This window comes from Gymnogyps californianus, chromosome 6 (assembly GCF_018139145.2).
Source record: "Gymnogyps californianus isolate 813 chromosome 6, ASM1813914v2, whole genome shotgun sequence".
NCBI classification, from domain to species: domain Eukaryota; kingdom Metazoa; phylum Chordata; class Aves; order Accipitriformes; family Cathartidae; genus Gymnogyps; species Gymnogyps californianus.
Window position 1 is genome coordinate 5,673,793 of NC_059476.1, and position 12,160 is coordinate 5,685,952.

The 12,160-nt window shown below is 41.7% G+C and overlaps 2 protein-coding genes across 2 annotated transcripts in view; both read right to left on the bottom strand.

Moving 5' to 3' along the window:
- Positions 1–7,815: 7,815 nt before the first annotated feature.
- Positions 7,816–9,646, bottom strand: LOC127017481 (CD59 glycoprotein-like). Its single transcript, XM_050898544.1, has 3 exons — positions 9,592–9,646; positions 8,629–8,745; positions 7,816–8,021 (listed from the first exon to the last, which is right to left on the bottom strand). The coding sequence occupies exons 1-3, from the start codon at positions 9,644–9,646 to the stop codon at positions 7,816–7,818; spliced, it is 378 nt and encodes a 125-aa protein (XP_050754501.1).
- A 617-nt stretch (positions 9,647–10,263) lies between these two features.
- TACC2 (transforming acidic coiled-coil containing protein 2) overlaps positions 10,264–12,160 on the bottom strand; it is a 131,519-nt gene continuing 129,622 nt past the window's right edge. The window contains exons 19-20 of the mRNA XM_050899008.1: positions 11,777–11,897; positions 10,264–10,819 (exon numbers count right to left, since the gene is read on the bottom strand). Coding sequence (XP_050754965.1) covers positions 10,754–10,819; positions 11,777–11,897 — 187 coding nt within the window. The 3' untranslated portion in view covers positions 10,264–10,753. The remainder of the gene's footprint in view (positions 10,820–11,776; positions 11,898–12,160) is intronic.

Below are 12,160 nucleotides of genomic sequence, written 5' to 3' on the forward strand. Positions count from 1 at the left end.
ATAAGGAAAAAGGAGAAACTTGCATTAAAGTCCTGCTACTCGGATCAGGGAAAATAAAGTGCAATTTCCAAGGAACATCTTCTCTCAGGTCGCTGTTTCTGACTTGGACCAGCATCTTCTGTGATCTTCTGCGTGCGGACAAAAAGAGTTCCTTCGGATGCGGTTTCTGGGTATATAACCTTAGAGAAGAAAAAAAGAGGAGGCAAACTTAAATATTAAGAGTTTTCAGATCTGCAGAAGGACTTATGTGCCTGTTTCTTTTTCCAGTTTTCTTAGCTGGCTTCAGTAAAGACTCCCACCTCCCCCCAAACCTTCCCTCACCTCTGCCTTTAGTCTGTCACCGCTGCAAGAGCATTATCCAAAGCTCCATATATTTGTACCATTTTTTTCCTATTGTAAATTTCTATTATTTCTATGTAACTTTTCTATTTTTACACAAATAGCAAGACCATAAATGAGCCCCTGATTTGGCACTGCAGCCTCTTTAGACTTTTCATGCAGAACTAGCAGAGTCTAATCCGATTTAAAATGCATCCAAATTCCCAGCAGCAACCGGCAGGAAAGCGGGACAAAGCTGACACCCAGACAGCCAGCTCTGAGCGGGGACCTGGAGCTGAGACAGGGCTGAGACACCTGAGGGTCGGTGTCTGTCTGCAGGCACCTCGCTTCAACCACGGCAAACTTCCAACGGCAGCGACATCGCTAAACCTTGTCCTAATTTCAGCCATATCGGCTCCAATCCCATTTTCTCTGCCCGACTGGGGCTTGTGGCCACCTTGACCTCAGTTTCCCAGTTATGAAAATAAGATGAATGAAAAAGCTTTTGTAGTTGCTGGGCAAGTCTGGAGCAAAATTGTTTAAGGAAAAAAAAAAAGGAAAAAAAAAAAGAGAGAGAGAACTATTTTAAGAACTATTTTAAGTGCTGCAGCTGACTGTATTTCTCAAGACCGAAGCAGCCCGCAGGCCATCTGTCTCCTGGAGAACTGGTCTGCGACTGGGCACAGAAAGATCCTCAAGCACACCATGACTTAGAAATCAGCTCCAAGACGGGGAGGACTGTTTTATTTGCTGGCTCGGTACACCCCATCCATGGGCTAGTAATCCTCTCTTCATTCTCCTGATGAGAACAAGCTGAAGGAGAGGTCACCAGGATTTGCCCCAAATAGCTCGGGTTCGCAGTGCGGTCTGGAGCCAAAGTTTGGATAAGCATAAAAAGCTTTGGATAAGCCATGTTAAAAGTAAAGGTCGGATGAGATCACTAGACTGCTGATCATTCATGAGCAAAGTATTATTTTCGGTTTCCACAAGGGATCCCGATTTTTGAGCGGGCAGAAGATGGCTTTTTCAGGGACTGCTTCTCTCTAGCGTTAACAGGAGGTGCCAAATCAAAGTTTTCTTTTTTTTCCCCTACCTGTCATCATCCTCAGAAGACTCTCATCGAGGCCAGCTCCGAGAGCCTTATTGGCTTGCACAGTTCCTAAAATATCACAGCTGAAATTGCCAGCAATTGGTGAAACCCGCTTGACTGCAAAGCCACCTTCATTTCAAGAGCACCGCACCCTGAACACACACAGATTTTTTTTCACGCACACATCCGTCTCGGGGCTGGCGTTTTGACCCCGTGGCTGTGCTGGGATTCAGAAGGAAGGTCTACTAAATGTAGAAAAAAATCAACAGAGCAGAGCTGCGTTGGGAAGATGCTTTAGCAGAAGCTCCTCCCTGTCCTAAACCTAAACCTTGGGGAGAGCTAACCAAACCAGCCCAGGGACAAACCATTCGTTTTCATCTGCTCCACAAACATCACCAAATGCAAAGCAGCCTGGTAGATCTCTCCTCTCCACGAGCTCCTCCTACACTTAATTACAGGAATGCTAATAAACCCGCTGCCAATGCCCCACGGGCACAGCACTGCTCGGATGACTTCCCGATGAACATTTTTCCTGGCTCAGTTAACTGCCCCACTCATGGATTTGCTTCATCCTGGTAACTGATTTGCTCTTTCCAGAGTCATATTCATTGAAACTGAATATTTAACAAAACCAGACATGTTTATCCAATACGAGGAGTCATAGCTGGCTGGGAGAATGTGGAAACTGAAGTGATGGAGACTGCCAAATACTCATAAGCACTGTTAACGGTACAGTGCAAAAGAAATGTCCAAAGAGACGGCTCCCAAAAGTAAAGCTTAACCCTTAGAAGGACTAAACGAGGGCAGAGACGAAGGCAGGGGTTGTCACTAACTGCTCTTCCCTGCCCACGTACAGCTGGCGGTGGCAGCTTTCACAGATGCAGTGAAACACAGAGGCGAGACAGAAAAAAGCACCGAGGTCGTTTGATAGTGCAAAGGTGCTTATTTCTCTTCTGTGACAGTGGGTTGCTTTAAAAGTGTGTCTTAACCACCAGCTCTGCAGCCCCGGGAAAGCTCAGTGCTCTCAACTGACTGTGATTTAAATGGATCCTGCTTTAACCGCAGCTTCTGGGTTTCTGGCACGGCTGCCGGTGGGGCAGGAGTTTTTCTCCGGAGCTGGCTTGTATAAGCCTTAGCCATTAAGTCTTCATACACTCAGCGTAAAATAAAATAGAGCGAAACCTATCATGCCGGTAAAGACTGAAATTAGTAATCATCAGAGAGTTGGGAGATGCAACTTAGAGATTATTATGCTATTAGAAATTTAATTCCATTGACGCATATATTATGAACTTGAAATTAATAAATACACACTTTTGGATGTTTTCTTTTCATTCGATAGAAGTCCTCCAAAAGCTGCAAAGGGGGATAAGAACCAGTTGCTAAAGGCAGACAAAGAACATCCTCAAGATTGCAAAAGCTCTGGGAAGGTTGGGAGAGCGCAGGAGCAAAACCATGCATCAAAAATTTCTCTTTGAGCAAAATCAGGCTCTGACCTGGCTGAAGAGATGCCAGCCAGTCCGCCTGAGCTCCAGGCCAGTTCTGCAGACACTGACCTTTTTGCACTGAAAAGCAGAAACTGAGGGTGACCGGCATTGCCTAAAATAAGATGACAGGCGTCTCAAATGAAGGCGGTAGGAATCAGTGACTGCATTTGAACACCAGCCTTAAATTTTTGGCCAAGTCTCTGCCGGTGTTCAAACACCTCCCCCCTGGAGTGTTTAAAGCAAAAAATGAAAAACATTTTGGTGAGGATGAAGGGCAGGAAGTCTTCAGAAAAGGGAAACGACTTCAAGTGAGAAATTCCCCTTCACCTTTCAAACATTATCTCCTATTTACAAGTCTTTTGAGCTAGCAGCTAAAAGGGTAGTTTTTGAAAGAAGTTTCGCCTGCTGGGCTACATCAGGTTGCTAGAAAAGGTGTAAGCAATTTTAGTAATAGTGTACTCCTTCACAGATAACTGGTGCTAAGTGCGGAGCAGAGGAGGGCTGGGTGGCTACAAAATGCTCAGCCCAATCCTCCCACTCTCATTCCTCTGCTTTAATTTTGGTCCAGAAAAGTGCATTACCTGTCTCCCTTGGAAACCTGTCCCTATGGCAACATATAGGGCAACATATAGGACTGTCTTGATGCAGACATGCTAGTACTTTGACAGCCCCTTCTTTTTGTGACACTTCTTATGGTAACATCCTGAGATTGTCAGAAAGATGACGTAAGATCGCCTGTGTCCAAGATACCATTTGGATGATTTTCTACTGGGAACTTGTTTTTGCAGTCTTTCACTCTTCTAGCTCTTGAACTCTCAGTCTGTATATCACGACTGCAATTTTATCTGAAATGTGTTGCAAAATCTATGTATTTGCCTTTATCAGCAAAAATCTGTAACCTCAAATGAGATGTTTTTGACAAGACCTACTTTCCACAAAGCCACGCTGCCACGTATCACGTGCTGCTTCCGTGGTTCTTTCTGAACCGAGTCCCACAGGGGCTCTTCCCTTGTTTTGTTCAAGTGCTAACAAAGTTTACTTGTACCTACGCCACCAACACGATGAGTTTCTAGCTACCCTCTTTACACACGCTGTTACTTGGATTAACGCTGTTATCATTTTTTTCCACTCTGTTGTGAGTCAATATGCTACATCTAAGCACGTCATAAATTTCGCCAATTAAAAATGCCCTGTGCACTGCTGGTTTTGGATGATAAGAGGGAGTGTACGTGTATGCAGGGTGATAAGCTTCAGCTCCATGAATTGCAGTCAGGACTTCTGATTTCAAAAGCATAAAACTCCTCCCCAAGGGCAGCCACCAGCCACAGCTAACAGCTCCGGGCTACGTACCTAAACATCTATAGGGTCCAGAAAGGTTGAGACCCTTTGGAGTGATGCTCACAATGAAATCTGACACAGCTGGGCTTTCGTTGCACACAAAGACACGATAGCACCAGGTACAAGGATGTTCTTTGTTTTGATCCCTACTGAACAGAGCCAGATGACTAACATTTCACATGGAAAAAAGGTTAAAAAAGAACCTGTGGTCTGTGACACCAAGATGTATTTCCAATTTCTTTCATTAAATAGCAGAGCTGGTATCAAGGTCATCTTCTCTGATCTAGATTTTAAAGCTCACGAGCCTCCAGAGTTGCTTATTCTTCACCAAGAACAAAGACAGCTTGGAACCTTGCTCCAACTGCGGGAAAATTCAGGTGTGGATGAATATCGACACAAATTAAGTCGTACATTTGCATGTATGCTCTTTGAGAAAGTGCGGGGGCACTTTGCTCAGATGTGCTCTGCTGGTAGGTCCCAGAGGCTCTTCTTGTCTTTGTGAAGACTGGGAAAATAAGGAAACGCTGTCTGTATTGCCAAAAACAAGAGGATATAAAGAAATCATGGAAATTATGATTTGGGGCTATCTGTAAGTCCTACAAGCTATAGTTATAATTGAGAGCTTCTCTCGCTTATGAATCAGAAATTAAGAATCTCTTGCTTTGGAGATCCTTTCTTGAAGGTGAGAGGGTAGCATTAAACTCAAACCCAGTACTTACCCAACCGATCCACTACATAGATCCAACGAATACAACAGACGAAAAAGAAGTCCTATCATTTTTAGTTGCAGCAGAAGGCATTTCATTATCAGTTTCTGCTCCTTTTGTCCCAACTGTCTGTCAACATTAAGGAAGACAGAAAGAGTACGCCACTGCGCCAGGAATGATTAGACTTCAGAACAACCAAACTAAAGACAATTACTTTCTATTTTACATATGATTGGGAATAGCTCTGCACAGTCACGGCAATGGAAACTTTAAAATATTTCCTGTATTTTTAATGGGGTTTAAAAAATATTCCTTCTGTTTTGTTCCATTTTTTCTGTGCTTGTCTCCCTGTTAATGTTTATGCCAAGAACCATCGTGAAACCCCCCTCGTATCATCACTCCATAAATATGGTTTACCATTTCTAGATGTATACGTGCCTGCACACTTCAGGTTCATAATTAGGCAGGAAAAATGTCAGACCCGTAAAAAGCAAAACACAGCCCGTTACGTGCTGGAGGCGGTGGGAGGCTGTGAGCTGCCTGAAGATCCGAGTCCTGGCTGTAGTCAGGAACGACAGATGGTGTTTGTCAAGAGGATTGAGCCTTACCTTCTTATTTTATCATGGAAATATCACAGTAAGAAAACTATCAACATTCACTATTTTATCCAACAGATTTAAGAAATACATCCCACAGAAAAAAAAAAGCCAGAATTCCTGCTGGAAAACAGACCGCCAGATGCAACTGGAAATCCCAATTAAAAGACGCAGTTTTGTTTATCGAGAGACATTGTTGTCAGCCATTGCATGTATTTTATTTTCTCATTAAGGAAATGCACTGAGTATATACAGAGATTACATTCAATACAGATTTATCATTACAGAACAATCAGAAAATAAAGATACAATCCATACATATTACCTGTAGCAGAACAGATTGAAGGAACTGATTCAAGCTGAGAATGAAATGAAAAATACTTAAACCAACTGAAGTGCTTTTTACACAGATGAGATATTTAAGTCTGAATTAACATTCTCAGCCAAGATCTGTTGCCTTGTTGCAATCTTTATATTCAACAGCTTTATCAGACCTGTGCCTAGCAACTAAGCATAGACCAGAACTGCCCTGTCTGAGAGCCCGTTCGAACAAAACCCCAGAAGAACAGTCCCAGTCTGAAGCCACAATCGACATGAGATGATGAAGGGATCCATACAGAGGAAAGAGTACAATAAAACAAGGAGACAGCTTGGTCCGTGTGACAGGCAACAGCTACAAGGCAGGCTAGGGTTATACTCTACATGGAGGTTTCACTGATTTCACTTGAAGAAGCTCTCTAGCGTTTGCAACCTTAATAAAATTTTTGTGAATGTGCAGAATTCTATGACACATTGCCTGGAATTGATTTTTCAAGGAATTATACTGAAAAAAATTCACAACACGAAGCTAGTGGAAAAACTACTTTGCCACGTATTTTGTGAGTTCCATAAACTTGACGACCAAATCTTTTTCCAAATGGGCAACTAAAACCAGAACTCGGAAGACCACCTCTACTTCAATTACACCAGCGAGACTTTAAGCCAGTCCTATGCACGTTGTGTGCCAGAGATTAGACCGGATCATCACAGTTGGACATTAAAATCTACAAATATCACTCATCTGCTTCTCTGTCCCTCTCAGTTTTGAATCAAAGGAGGTATCACCCTGCTCTCCAATATCATAGACCCAAGACCCTGCTTAGTGCTGTCACATCGTGCGTTATGTCACTTCTCGTCTTGCCTAGTTTCAACATAACCACTTCAAAGGATCGTCTGCCTGCTAGCCAGTGATGCACAATGCCTTCTACGATGTGGCCCATTCTGGATCATTTATTTGGTGAGACTGCAATGAGTGGGAGTATTAAAAATGTTGATTTAGTTCCTTGTATCTCTAAAGATCTCCAAGTAATTTCATTCACTTTGCAAAATGAGAAGGATATATAAACCACCACAGATCAACTCAGTCACGTCACTGAAGGGGGAGATAGACACATACTCTTACTCTCAAAGAATGAAGTTTAGGACAGTGAAGAATTAACTACATAGTTGAAACCGCAAGAAGAATTTGGATGAACAAAAATGTTATTACTCAAGTTATAATTTGCCTGCAAGACAGGGATTAACCACTTGTTCTCAAAACCAGCAGTAGAGATAGAACGAGCTGATCTTTGGAGGGAGCTTACCAGTTCAAAACAACTTCCAAGCTCTTTTTTTTTCTTCTTCTTCCAATGTTGTGCTGAGATTCTCAAAGGATCAGACAAGAGAAGACTGGAAGGGTTTTTTTCCCCAGGAAATATACATAATACAACATACCTCCATGCATTGTTCTCTTAATGACCTTCTCTTACCAGTTTTTATTAATACTAAATCATCTTTATTTCAAGTTTTCTGGCTTTGCCCAGTTCGCAAATGTTCTCTGAAAGACTAATTTTCTTGCTAGAATTTTCAGTCACTTTGCGCTTGAAAATTTTAGCTTGCTTTTGAATGTCTGCCAACAGTAAACAGCATTTGGAAGATATTGGTCCTTTACCCTACTACAAGGCTACTCGCAGCTAAGATTTCTCCTTCTCTTTACACATACTATCTAAATTGTAGGAAAATGTTACATATTCGCACAATCAACCCCTTATGATAAACAAGAAGAGGGCAGCGTTTCTTACATATAGGTCAAGACATACTTAGCAGATGGAACAATTTTTATCTGAACATCTGTCAGGTCTGCCTACTGCCTTTTGCCTACCGAGAAATATGGTACATGGGGTAACATGATTAGGAAATATAATCATCCCTTTCTAAGAAGGCAGACTTGTTGCTTCAGGATACTCTTTTTTCCCCCCCCCTCATGTCAGCTTCAACAACGGGTGCCACAGCAACGTAAAGACGAGGAGAGAGAAGTAGCTCGCGGAGGTGGCGACTCTTGAAGCCAGGCTTTTTGCATTGCAGTTGTTTGAGTAGCAGCAGTGAACGCTCACTCCAGGCGCTCTGGATCCGTCCCTCCTTGCCCGCTCGCAGAAGGACCTGAACGAACAGGACTTCATAACGCCACCTAGAACAGAGCCACACTGAACCCAAACGCACCGGCATGTTCATGGTCACCCGCTCCTCTCTGCACCCCTCCGCATGAACCTCAGCATCCGATACTGAGCAACAACATTAGGTTGGCCGTTCCTTACAAGTAAACGAATACAATTGCATCAGATTACAGCCCACTAACAACAAGCTCCCACAGAAGTTAAGTAATTGTAATTTATCTTAGACGCAACTGATGCAGCTTACGTATCTCTGAACATGCTCAAGCGCAGTGCCTCATTAGCTTCTTTTCCTTCCTAATTTCCAGGTAAGTCATTTAACTTAAAACAACAGATTTAAGTAAGAAGAGGGCAATACTTAAAATGCTTTTTTACAGCTCTCACACAGCGTGGATATGGCTCACCGTGGCACACTGACAAATCATCCTCAGTGGGATTTTGTATCAGATTGCTGCTAAACCAATAAAATTAGGGATTGAGATTTATTAATAGGGTTTATTTTGAGAGGAAACATTTACCTTTGTTTTTCTCCTTAGCTTACTATATACCCTTCTCTTTCCAACACTGATTATTTATTTCTATTATTAAAAATTTAATGAGTCTGAACTGTTTGTGACTACTTACTTGCTTGTCCTCTAATGACCGCACATGCATCTGAATGCCCTGGACATTGCTGGGTTCCTTGTCTGTTACAGTCTTCATCACTAGAACCTACACAGGTGTAACACTGCAGTGCTTCGCCTGGCATTAAGGAAAAAAAGACCACTTGTAACAGTAGTGCTTAGAGTTCACAAAAAGTATTTTAAAATATCAGCTACACAGTCTTTCTGACTTTGTTCGAAGCACATGCAAAAAATTGCAAACAGGTTTAAAAAAAATCTAAAGATTCTGCAAATCCTATTTTCTTTTTTAGAAGTGGTCCAGATACTGATTTTAAAGATAAAAAAAATCAGCCATGTATTATTTAGTTGTTACAATTTGCACTTAAAATAATCCAAGAACATCTGATGTCCTGTAATTGCATCCACACCTTCTTGTAACATTTTCAGAGCAGAATCCACTGTAACAAGTTGGAGTATCATGTTTTTTTCCCCCTCCGTCATGATCTTTGGTCCACAGTACCATGAAAAAGTACATTGTAAAGACATAAAATCTTACTATGATCCATATTTCATTTTCTCCTGAAGTATCAATTCAGCTGGAAGGCACAACAGTAGATCTTAAGAGTTTCGCTTTTGTTTAAACATTGCAACCGTAACGCGATCCTCTTTCTTTTCCTTGGTTCAAACTACATGGTATTTTCAAAGCCAAGCAAGAATTTGAAATGTATTTGAAATACCATACTTCAGACTTGCAGAGCAGAAGGCACACTTGCTGTCCTTCATGTGCATTTAAATTTGTTAGCATACATATTTATGTTTACATTACCTAGCAGAGGTGAAATTCTGTGCTGCTAACCACATACACAAAATAATCTGAAACCAAACCGACCCAGGAGAGAAGCCCAGAACAGCAAAGAGACTCAGCCACGCCTGAAGTAGGAAATGAAAAAGAAATAAAAAAGGAAAGAAAAGGGAGTTGACTTACTTTTGAGTACAAAAAGGGAGCTGACAAGAACCAGGCTGAAGATTGTCCACATCATGGAGATACAGGAGATGTACCGTTAGCCAAAGAAAGCAGTTTGTTTGCTATTAAAGCCTTAATGCTTATCTTACATACCTAATCCTCTGCAGAGGATAACTTATAGGATAAAGAGGTGTACGAGAATGCTACTTATCTAGCTTATTCTGGTTGTACTTCTAATCACACGTACTTCATCTCCACAAACTCTGCAGGCAAATTCTTCCAGTAGCAGGAAGAAGAAAATGTATTCACCTTTCAGTGACAGATATGCTTAAAAACCACCATCCCATCATCGCATGTCACGGCCTCCACCTCCTGCAAACAGTCTCATTGCATCGGCCTATGGGATTTGCTGGATCAGGGTCAGAGTATTAAAACATTTTGGAGGATTAAGCCTATGCTTGAGTCCTGAGTGGTCCAAATCTAGCATATATATATGTATTCATAGAGAGAGCAAGATACAGACACAGATATGTGCACATAAGTAGTATATTCTTGTGACCCACGGAGCGCTCCAAGCAGTGACCCATGAAGTGCTTTCTGTAAAGGAATTCATTAATAAGAGCTGCTGTATCTGGCGCTGCACATGAAGTAAGCAAGTGAAGTACATAAAATAGAGCCATACTTATCTTCAACTTTCAACGAAAAAATTTATTTACAATAGAGAATTTCATTTAAGTGACATGCATTTTCATTTTTTTTCATTTTTAATTTTATTTTACAAATCAGCAAATGCAGATAAAGTTTACACTCCTTAAGGCAAGAGTCCCCATGCAAGTAATACATGTTTATATTAAATCCAAAAGACATCCAACATGGGAACTCATGTACAAAGGGAAGGCTAGGATCAGCAATTTGTAATTTCTTAGAGAACTTGACAATCTCCCTGATACAGGAACTCTGAGATCAACTTGCTATGAATTATACTATGAAAATGCAAACAATAGCAAGAAATTCTGATAGTCATCTTAGTACTGCATACAATTAAATCAACTTTATTTAGAAAGAAAATACAGTAGTGCATACGAAAAAGTGAAAATATAACCTGTCCACATAAATGTATGGACATCAGTGTGCCAATGGTCATATTGCACTCAATATTGAAGTCCAGAAATTTGGTTAAAAGTTAGCTTTTCCCCATTTTGGCAATCAGTTCATCACAAATCTTTGTTAATTCTTCTATCTCTTTATTCTGGAAAATAAAAGGCAATATTAAGTATTATGAAAAATATTGTTGCATTGAGTATTTTTTTTTTTTTAAATTATCCAACCTTTGGGAGAAGTGTGGGACAATTAAGTTTTCTCCAATACTGAGAACAGAATATCTATACATATATAGAGAGAGATATTGATATATATATGCATACATAGTACAGCTACGTATAATGCATTCAAACAATATGCTTACTTATTTCCACATACAGCTCCTCTGACTTCAATAAATACAATTTAGCACTAAAGCAGACAGCTTTATAGCAGTCATTCCTAGCACATGATAATAATACATAGTGTAAATTTGTTTTTAGGCTGCACTTTTACAGTATTATTTTCACCCTGTTTTCCCGGGGCTCTAAGCAAGGACGAGCTGTACTGTACTGAAAGCAAGCTCCTTTGCTGAGCTAGAGAACACGAGATAGAAATAGGGATTTCCTACAGTCACTTGTGCCCTAAGCCATACAGATCTGTATCTGATCGTTTTGTCTATGCTAACAGTGGAGGCACGTAAGCCAGCACTGGAATTACAGCTAAAACTAAAAATGGAAACAAAACCCGAAAGAACTAAACCAAGAAGATCTTAAACCCGAGAACCAAAGCAAACCAAGGGCCCTGCTTGGTACATAGGTGCACACTGAGCTTTGACCGAGTCTGAACCAGCCCCGAGCGCTGGCCCGTGGCTGAGGTCAAAGCCTGGCAGATGGGTCCATCTGCCTGAACCGCCCGGCGCAGGCAGCTGATTTTGTTATAAGGTTTGGGCGATGCTGCTCTCCCTGGGGCCAGCTCGACGTGAGGAGCAAGACAGGTCTTTGGGCAGAACTTGGCTGCAGTCTGAGCTCCAGAGGAGAGCTGGATGCAGCCACTCTGGGGAGGTTTCATTTCACTTTGGTCGTCCCGTTGACTTCTGCGTTAAAAGAGCTGAATTGCTATTTACCTTTTGTTCCAGTGTTCTTTCCAATGCATCCACTTTCAGCTGCTCTTTACGAAGGCTGGCCTGATACGCTGCTTGCTCTTGCTGAGCCTTGCCTCTCACTTGTGCAATTTCAGCATTGGCTCTAGAAAAACACAGATTTTTGTCACGTCAGGTTCTCTACAGGAAAGGACAGCGGGTATCAAAGGATGGACTGCATCTTAACAGATGGGTGGTGAGGGCAGGGATACTTTCTGCCTGTCTTTGAAAGTATTCTGAGACTTGCCCTAGAGACTTTTCATGACTCCCTCTCTCGCTCAGCAGAGGCTGCAAAGTGTTTTCTTAATGTCTGGGTCGTTCCCTTCATGCTTCTCTAGATATCTGTGCTGGGATCACAACTGTCACTTA